This window comes from Aedes albopictus, chromosome 2, assembly GCF_035046485.1.
Source record: "Aedes albopictus strain Foshan chromosome 2, AalbF5, whole genome shotgun sequence".
NCBI lineage: Eukaryota > Metazoa > Arthropoda > Insecta > Diptera > Culicidae > Aedes > Aedes albopictus.
Genome location: NC_085137.1, coordinates 76005242 through 76014651, shown reverse-complemented (window position 1 = coordinate 76014651; position 9410 = coordinate 76005242). Strand labels below are relative to the sequence as shown.

General features: G+C 39.9%; 1 protein-coding gene across 1 annotated transcript in view; it reads left to right on the top strand.

Moving 5' to 3' along the window:
* The first annotated feature begins 7309 nt into the window (after positions 1-7309).
* LOC115253863 (uncharacterized) overlaps positions 7310-9410 on the top strand; it is an 86670-nt gene continuing 84569 nt past the window's right edge. The window contains exons 1-2 of the mRNA XM_062847655.1: positions 7310-7784; positions 8385-8551. Coding sequence (XP_062703639.1) covers positions 7724-7784; positions 8385-8551 — 228 coding nt within the window. The 5' untranslated portion in view covers positions 7310-7723. The remainder of the gene's footprint in view (positions 7785-8384; positions 8552-9410) is intronic.

Genomic DNA, 9410 nt, shown 5'->3' with positions numbered 1-9410 from the left:
CCCGCAAGAATTCCTGGACGAATCCATGGAGGAATTAATAGAAAATCATCACAGGCAGAATTCCTGAAAAAATACCAGCAATAATTCATTGAGGAGTCTCTGGAGAAATCTCTGAGGGCATTCGCATTAAGGCATACCTGAATTCAAGCCTGGAGGAATCCCTGGAAATATTCCTGGGGATATTCCTAGTGGAATCCTTGGAGGAATCCCTGGAGGAAGTTTTAAAGGAATCGCTGGCGAAGGTTCAAGAGAATTCCCTGAACGAATTGCTGGAGAATGGAATTCTGGGAGGAAAGTTTGAAAAAAAAAACCCAAGAAATCCCTTAAGGAATACTTGAAGGAATGTCTGAAGGAATTCCTGAAGGAATTATTGAAGGCAGGGGTGGGAACACGCACTTGCATAGAGTTACACTCACTTGCTATTTTCTCAACTCAGAAGCGTGCAATTAAGAAACGATGTATAAACGATTTTTGCCTTTTAGTTTTGTCTAAAAGTTTGCTGAATGGAGTATCGGTCGCACACGCATACCAAAGCCGTGAGGGAGCGGCGAAAGCAACTCTCCACGAGGTGAATGTAAATTACACTCACCTCGTGGAGAGTCGCCTTCACAGCTCTGTCAGGGCTTTGGTATGCGTGTGCGACCCCTACTCTCTTTGGCAAACTTATAGACAAAACCACAAGGCAAAAGTCGTTCATACATCGTTTCATGATTGCACGCTTCTGAACTGAGAAAATAGCAAGTGAGTGTAACTCTATGCAAGTCAGTGTTCCCATCCTTGATTGGAGGAATCTCTGGAAGAATTTCTGGATGAATCTCTGGAGGAATTCCTGGAGAAATTTCTGGAGGAATTCTTGGAGAAATACCAGAAGAAATTCTTTTAGGAGCTCCTGGAAGAATTCCTGAATGAAATCCTGGATGAATGCCTGGAGGAGTTCATGAATACCAGGAGAAATCCTTGAAGGAATGTCTGGAGGAATATGTGGAGGAATCCATGGAGTAATGTCCAAAGAAATTCATGGTAGAATTCCAAGAGGAATCCCTGGATGAATTATTGGAGGAATCTCAGGAAGAATTCCTAGCGAAATTCCTGGATGTCCTCTTGGAGAAATCCCTAGATAAATTCTGGATGAAATCGTTTGAGAAATATTAGGAGAAATCCCTGGTGAAACTCTTGGAAGAATTTCTGGAGGAATAAAGTTCCTGGAGGCATGCCCGGAGGAATCCCTGGAGGATTGCCCGGATGAATTCCTGGAGGAATACCTGATGGAATATCTGGACTTCTGGAGGAATACATGCAGGAATGCCTGAAGGAATTCCGTCAGAAAAACTTGGATTATTTGTGGAATTTCAGGAAGAATTATCGGATGAATCTCTTGAGAAATTCCGGGAGAAATACCTGGATGAATTCCTCGAAAATTTTTTGGAACAATTCATGTGGGAATTCTTGGGGGAATTCCTTTAGAAATTCTTAAAGGAGCTAATGGAAGCATTCCTGAATGAATTTCTGTAGGAAGTCTAGGAGGAGTTCCAAAAGAAATGTGTGGAGGGATTCCAGAAGGAATGCCTGGAGAAATTCTTTGATGAATCTTATGGTTCCGGGAAGAAATCCGTGGAGAAATACCTGGTGGAACTCCTGCAAGAATCTCTGGAGAAATGTCATGTTCCTGGGGGAATGACTAGATAATCGCCTAGATTATTTCATGGAGAAATACGCATTCATGAATTTGTGAAATAATCCGTACAGGAATTTTGGGAGGGACCCCTGGAATCCTGGAAAAAAATCTGGGAGAATCCTTGAAAGAATTCCTTGAGGAAATTCTGGAATAATTCCCACAGGAAATCCTAGAACAAAAATTCCTGGAAGAACGCCTCAGGGAATTTCTGAAAGAATCCCTGGAGGATTTCCTGGGGGATTTCCTGGAGAAATTTCACGAAAAATTGCTGGAGAAGTTGCTGGGGCATAACCAGGAAAAAGTCCTAGATGAATTCTTGGCGAAATTCATGAAGAAATTTTTGGAGAAGTTCCGGAGGAGTCCCTCGATGAATTCCTGGAAGAAATTCCTGGATGAAATTCCTGGATGAAATCTCTGGAGGAAATCTTGGATGAATCCCTGGAGGAATTTATGAGAAAATACGACATGAAATTCCAAGAGGAATTCCTGGAGAAATTCCTTGATGAATTTCCGGAGGATGAATTCCTAGGAAAATCCCTGGATGTGCTCCTGCAGAAACCCCTAGAGAAATTCTGGGAGGAATCCCTGGAAAAATATCTGAAGAAATTTCTGGAGGAATTCTTGGAGGAATTCCTGAAACAATGTCCGGAGGAATGCCAGGAGAAGGTCTAGAGGAAATTCTGAAGAAATGCAGATTTCCCAGAGGAATTCCAGCAAGAATCCCTAGAGAAATTCTTGGATGAATTCGTGAAGGAACCCGTGGTGGAATTCCAGAAGGAATATCTGGAAGATAATCCCTGGATAAATTCGTGGGAAAATCCATAGAGGAACTTTGGGAAGAGCGCCTGGAGAAATTTCTGAACATTTCCCTTGAAGAATTCTCCCAGAAATAACTAGAACAAAAAATCTGGTGAAATGCCTGGAGAAAATCCTGGAGGAATGCCGGGTATATTTCTGGTAGAATCCCTGCAGAAATCCCTGAAGGAGTCCCTTGAGGAACTCCTGAAAGAATTCCTGTTAAAATACCTGGTGGAATGCCTGGAGGAATTTCAAGAGGAACATTTGCGGTATCCCTAAAGAAATTTCTTGCTTAGACATGGTTAAGTCAAACGTTTAACAATGTTTATTATAAGCAACCATCATAAGGAATCCCTGTAGCAATTTCTGAAGAAATCCGTGCATGAATTCTGAAAAATCCCCAGGATGAATCCCGGAAGGAATATCTAAGGGAATATCTGAACAATTTCTGAAGGAATTTCTAAAAGAATCTAGAGAAGAGTACCTGGAGAAATTTGTTAAATAACCTCTGGAGCTGTTCCTGAAAGAATCCCATATGGAATTGCCGAGTGAATCCCCGGAAGAAATCCTGAGAGAATCCCTGTAGGAATTCTTGGAGGAACAACTGGAAGAATTCCTGAGGATACCCCAGGAGGAATCCCGGAAGTAATATCATGAGGAATTCCTTAGGAAATCCCAGCTGAGAGGGATTTTTACCGTATGCGTGATACTGTTTGCACCATCGTACAAATGAGGTACTCGTATCACTTTCACACACAATGTCTTGGTTTTTTTTGCATACACGTAAGCTCTAACTGATATCGTAGCAGATTAAAAAAATCGGATTTCTTATGTTTAAAACTAGTAGTAGTAGGCAGCGGTAGTCGTGATTTGCATACGGGCAATTATCGAAAAGTGGCACAGTGGGAGTGTCACAGTCAAAAATCAAAATTTTTGAGATTGCTGTTATTTTTACATTTCTTAAAGGTATTGATATTGAGTCACAATATTGACACACAAATGAAATTTAATGTATTGATGATCTATTGATTCTGGAATTAGGAAGGGGTCGGAGAACGAAAAAAAACGGATGTTGTGTTCGAGCAAATTCAATACTTTCTTACACGGCACTAATCGTAGCTCTCGGATGCAATTGGTATTCATGTGAGTTTTTTTTTATTCTACGGGCGAAGGATCATCAAGGCCACGGTACCGTTAAGTCGCTGATTTAGCCATTTCTTTTTTTGCCAGTTTTCTCATTGAGCGCACATAATTCGCCCAAATCTTCTTATGGTCTAAACTCGTTGTACGGTCCACCTGAACATTCCTGAAATGTCTTTTTTAACATTTGCGCGTGGACAAATCACGACTTCCATTGCCACCTCTTCATGGTGCAAGTTTTAAACTTAGAATTCGGATTTTATTACCCGCAGCCTACTGCATATGATATAAGTTTGAGCTTACGTGCATGCAAAGAAAATCAAGGCATTGTATGAACAGGTGATATGGGAACCTTATTTGTATGATGGTGCAAACATTATCACGCATACGGTACACTATATAAACTTACAAAATGGTCATTGATAGAGGAATCTCTCAGTCAATAACTCTGGAAGTGCCCAGCATTTCTCGCCTCTCCTATCAAACAGTGCCCGAGGAGTGTGCGATTTGTATGCCAACCAAGTCAGAGATAGACGAAATGCGCCCATTAGAGTCTCCCCCATTGATGAACAAACATGAAACCTTCTTCAGCAAATTTTCCCAGATATACGGTTTGTTACGTACTGCTACCACTAAAATTCCAAAGATCGAATCCATTATGTTCTCCCTGTCGCGGAAACAAGTTTACTTTGCGATCAATTTCATGGTACGACTTGTCCAGTAGTGCCAGGAATTTCCAATGATTCCGACCACTTGAGGATACAGGCTTCTCTGGTAAAAAAAAAAATCATGACATAACGTCAAATTGTTGCCCAACGCGGGTGCGTCATCGACTGCAAGGAACTTCCTCCAGGGATACTTGAAACAAAAAAACTTTTTCCAAGTTTTCCATACGAAATTCTTCCAGGGATTCCTTCCAAAATTCCTCTAGAGATTCGTCCAGAAATTTCTCCAAATACTTCTTCAGAAAATATTTTACGGATTGCTTTGGAAAATGCTGAAAAAAATCCTGTAGAAAATCTTGAAATTGTTTTTTACTTTTTTTTAAATTTTGTTCCAAGAGTTTCCTCCAAAAATTTTTCCAAGGATTCCTCTATAGAACCTTTCAAGAATTTTCTCAAAAATTTGTTCAGAAATTTCGCCAATGATTCCTTAGATAAACTTCCATGGGTTTCCTCAGAAATTCCTCCCTGGATTCTGTGGATTCTTAATTTAATTTCCAAAGGATTCCTTCAGAAACTTCTCAAGTGATTTGTTCAAAATTGCATCGTTCTTTTAGAAATTCGTTTTTTTTGGAAATATTCCCAGGGATTGCTCAGGAAATTTCTCTAAAGATTTCTATATAGATTTTTTTCAGTAATTTCATTAGGACCTGTCCATAAACTACGTAGACTCTGAGGGGGGAGTTGGGGTTCTGGACAAAGTCTACGGTCGATACAAATTTCGAAAATTTTGTATGGACGAAAGTCTACGGGGGGAAAGGGGGTCTGAGATTGCCAAAATTGAGTCTACGTAGTTTATGGACAGTGCCTTAGCAATTTCTCCAAGGATTACTTAAGGAATCGTTTTAGACATTCCTGCAGAAATTTCTGCAACAAATCATCCAAATAAATGAATGCAGCGATTCCTTCAGAAATTCTCAAAATCATCATTCCTTAAGAAATTCGTAGGATTCATTTAGAAAGTTTTCGATGGATGAAATGTAGGCCCCGATTCAACAACTGTGGCCATCCTTGTAGTGAGCCCACATTTTTGACAAACAGTATATCTCTATGAGACCGGAATAATGAGAATAATGAAGTACAATCACTTTCTCTTTCATCGCCTTTATATCAGTTAAGTATATGAATCTTGAAACAAGAATTGAAGAAACAGCTTTTGTTCATTACATTCAAAATAGTTATTGCCGAACTAGAAATCGATGAGGTGTTTTATTTCAGCTCACAAAGCCGGTTTATCAAAATATCATTTCATTTCCTGTTAAAAATTGTTGCTGACACAAATGATACTTTGTAAACGTGTCATTTAAAATTTAGATCAACTAGCAATCTTTTCTGGGATATTTGACTGTTGAACCTTTGAGAAGATAGTTTTATATCTACGAATTCATTTTTGTTATGATTCATTGGCAATTCATATTTTATTGGAATTATGTTTTTTTTTTGTTTCCCAGTATTTAAGCCATTCAAAATGATTTCAATATTTTCTGTCTCCAAGTTTTTCATTCGTTTCATGTTTAGGTATTTGCTGCCGTTGGTGAGTTCTTTCCCGAGTAGAGGAAAAGAGCTCAATAATAGCATATTTTGATATGGAGATCAAAAAGTGATATGGGTTTGATTGACATAAGAGATAAAAGATCTAAAAATAAAATCAAAAATGTACTCCTGGAACATCATCATCAAATCATATTAAGATTTTGTAATATCTAACCAATAGCAGCGAGCTATTCGTATGATCTTGAAATATCAAATTTTGATATTGTTCAGATGTTCCAGGAACGTTTTTCAGATATTATTTTCAGATCTTTTATCTCTTATATCAATCAAACCAATATCATGTTTTGATCATCAGTATTTTACATCTTCCCGGGTTCCGAGTTCAGTCGCTATGTATCATATCGAGTCCCATATTTTTCAGTCAACTACTACTCAACATCTAGTTATTCTTCAGCAAAAGCCAAGTTAAGCTACATTGTTGAAAAAGTTCACCATCCTACCGGCAAAGTTGGCATTTAGAACAAGCCGCAAATCACACCGCCACCGTTGAAACAATCGATAACCCACTTTTTCATAACGGTTTCCCGTCGTCGTCGCCGTCGGTTCGGTTTCGCCGCCATCATCGATCGGGGTGTCTGCGGTGCTAGGTAGCTTCTTCTGTTCGTCGCTCATAAATGGGCTGCATACCTTCATTAAAGTGTCGTAGCATTATGAATGAACCTGAAAATTATTCATTCTCATCCGTACCACGGACTCGGGGGGTCCGTAACCGTCGATCAATCGGCGCGATGTTTGCGAGTACAGCTGACCGACCATGCCACTAACTACTGGTATGCTAAGCTGAAGCTGGTCGCATCAACCTGTCGGGGCGGGTGTTAGTATCAGGTGGTGAGAACGTGTGCAGGTTTTTCGTGGATAAGGGACATTGAATTAGGGGAATGTGATTGAGTAATTTATAATTTTCACGCATTCACTGATAAACATTTTAGGTCATTTTATGTGTAAAACAAAACTGTTCCGAACGACTCAAACAAAGTTCTTTGCTGTTCAGCGTTTTCAAAAAAAGAAGAAATGGAACTGAAATGGGAAAAGATAAACACATAAATAATATAAATAAAAACATAAATGAATAAATAAATCAAAACACTTATATTTATTTAAAAAAAACTAACAATATAAATATAATTAATCCAAATAAATAAATAATTAAATGTCTAAATGAAACAAGAGAAGAAAACGCATACTCTTATTTGTTTAAGCAATCCAAATAATAAAAAAATTCCTTTTGTTTTTTGTCACATCGATCTTTTGTGCTTTCATTTTATTGAATTTGCTCTTAAATTTAACATTTGACGTGATGTTGGGACTTGTTAAGGATTTCCTGAGCTTTTCTATGGTAAAAACTTTACAGCACATCCCACCACCCACAATCCCTAACGGACGCCGCTGTCAGCTAGTAGTAAAGCCCTGCGTGCAGCCAACGTAATAGTACATTGGCGAATACCTCTCTACACTTGGTGAGGTACCCGCCCGGTCGATCTGCTGTGAGTCAGTCCAACTTGACCGCGCGGGCTAGCAAAGTGCAGCAAGCAACTGGAAAACCTGCGAAGGCTGCTTCATTCCGAATCGACGCGTTTTCAAGAGCTGTTGTGATTTCAAAGTCAAGAAGAAAAAGGATCGCAGTCGTAATTTTGCGCGTGCTTGCGTCGAACAGTTGGGGCTATATTAACGTTATCGAAATCTAAAATAAAGTGTTAATTGCAAACGATAAACTTAATTTGAAACTCAGTTAGAGTGATCTTGAAGAGAACAGAGTGTCTTACCCGGAAAACGAATAAAGTGGCAAGTTCAAGTTCTTTAAACGAACAAGAAAGGCGAAAATCAGTGAAACAAAATGATAATAATGATGAAAATAGTATTGACATCTGTGTTCATGTGCGGCAGTTACGTGATTTGTAAGTGTAGAATATGTGAAATCATATAAAGAGAGATCGTCCAGAACCAGCGGCAGCATATCACGACATGGCATCGGACCTACAAGGGACCAACCTCATCGGATTGCGTGCCATCCTACGTCATCGACATCGCCAACAGAACGACATGCCCATAGAGAGACACTTCCTGCTCGGTCGACCTTCCACCGAAGTCATCGATACGAATCGACCAACAAACCACACACCGGACCCAACTGCATAAACTTACTGACATTTCCATTTTCAGCCGGCCACTAACCGCCTGTTTCACTTGCATTCACGGTTAATTCCATTCTGTCCACCAGTGCACCTTGCTCATACCTTCCTAATCACGCACATTTTTCGCCACCTTTAGGATTTCATTTTTCTGCTTTCATCTCTATTTTCCACATGAACTATTTTCCACATAAAGAAAACCAAAACCCCACTATCTATTTTCCGCAACTCTTCCGTTCTCTCTTTATCCCCTGTCCCTCTGTCTAGACCTAGAGCGTGCAGGGGCACCACTCTCTCGATTTACATACATTTGAAAGCATGTGATTCGATCTAGTGTACTTTACAAACCGCAAGACCATTTTATAGATGCCCAGGCACAGCATCTGCTGACCCAGGCCCTCTATCTCGGCGACCCGAGCATGTTCAACACGACCAAGGAGGACTGCATCTGGAAGCGGAGCGAGGACCGGTGTCCGGATCCGGACATCAAGACCATCCTGTATACGTCCGGTATTGTGAAGGATAAGTTTCTGGTAAGTCTTGAAAATGTATTTTTTTTTTCGTTTGGTATTCGGCGGTGTGTTGGTGATCTTCTATTTTTTTTTTTTGTGGCAATGACATCAGCTACGTAGTCAATGTGGGGAAGGGGGGAAGTGATGATGGTGATCTCTTACCCACTTCAGGCCGTTGAGTCCTCTGCGCCTGGGTAAGGTCATGCAGATGTCAGAGTGTTATTGGGTAATCGGTGCCAACATTTCAAAAAGAGCGTAACTACTTTTGCAAAGCTGTGGATCGTATCTCATATCTCCCGAGCAATCCACTAGCACAAATAGAAAGATAAAACCGTCCTCTTTCGTGTAATGGATGTGGATTGTGTGAGATAAGTGTAATAAGGTTCTCAGTTTTGTGAAAAGGCAATGGTTGCAAAAGAAGTTGCGATCTTTTTAAATGTTGGTATCGAAATGCTTATTTTCGGAGCAGAGTTCACGCATTGGTACGTGAATGCTTTGAGTAAAGTGATAGATTGTGTGTTGATTACTGTGAAGATGACGCGGCACAGTTAGCTTGGTTGTATAACTTGTAGTCGTTATATGATAGATTGACAATATGCTGTGGAAGTTGGAAGCAAGGGAAATGATTTTTTTTTTCTATCCGTTTCTGATTCTAGTGATTGCCATGAATAAAAGAATATACATGAGATGTATATGCAGAGAAGAGAAAGATAGTAGATTAATTGAAATGAAGTAGGATGAAGGTGACGAGCCAGGGTTTGAACCCAGAACCTTCAGCATTTGAATCAGAAGCCCGTACCAAGCCCGTATTCAAAACTCAAAGCTCTGCTCCATCGATGAACGATATTAACATATATGTTGGGCTTACTTACTTGATGCT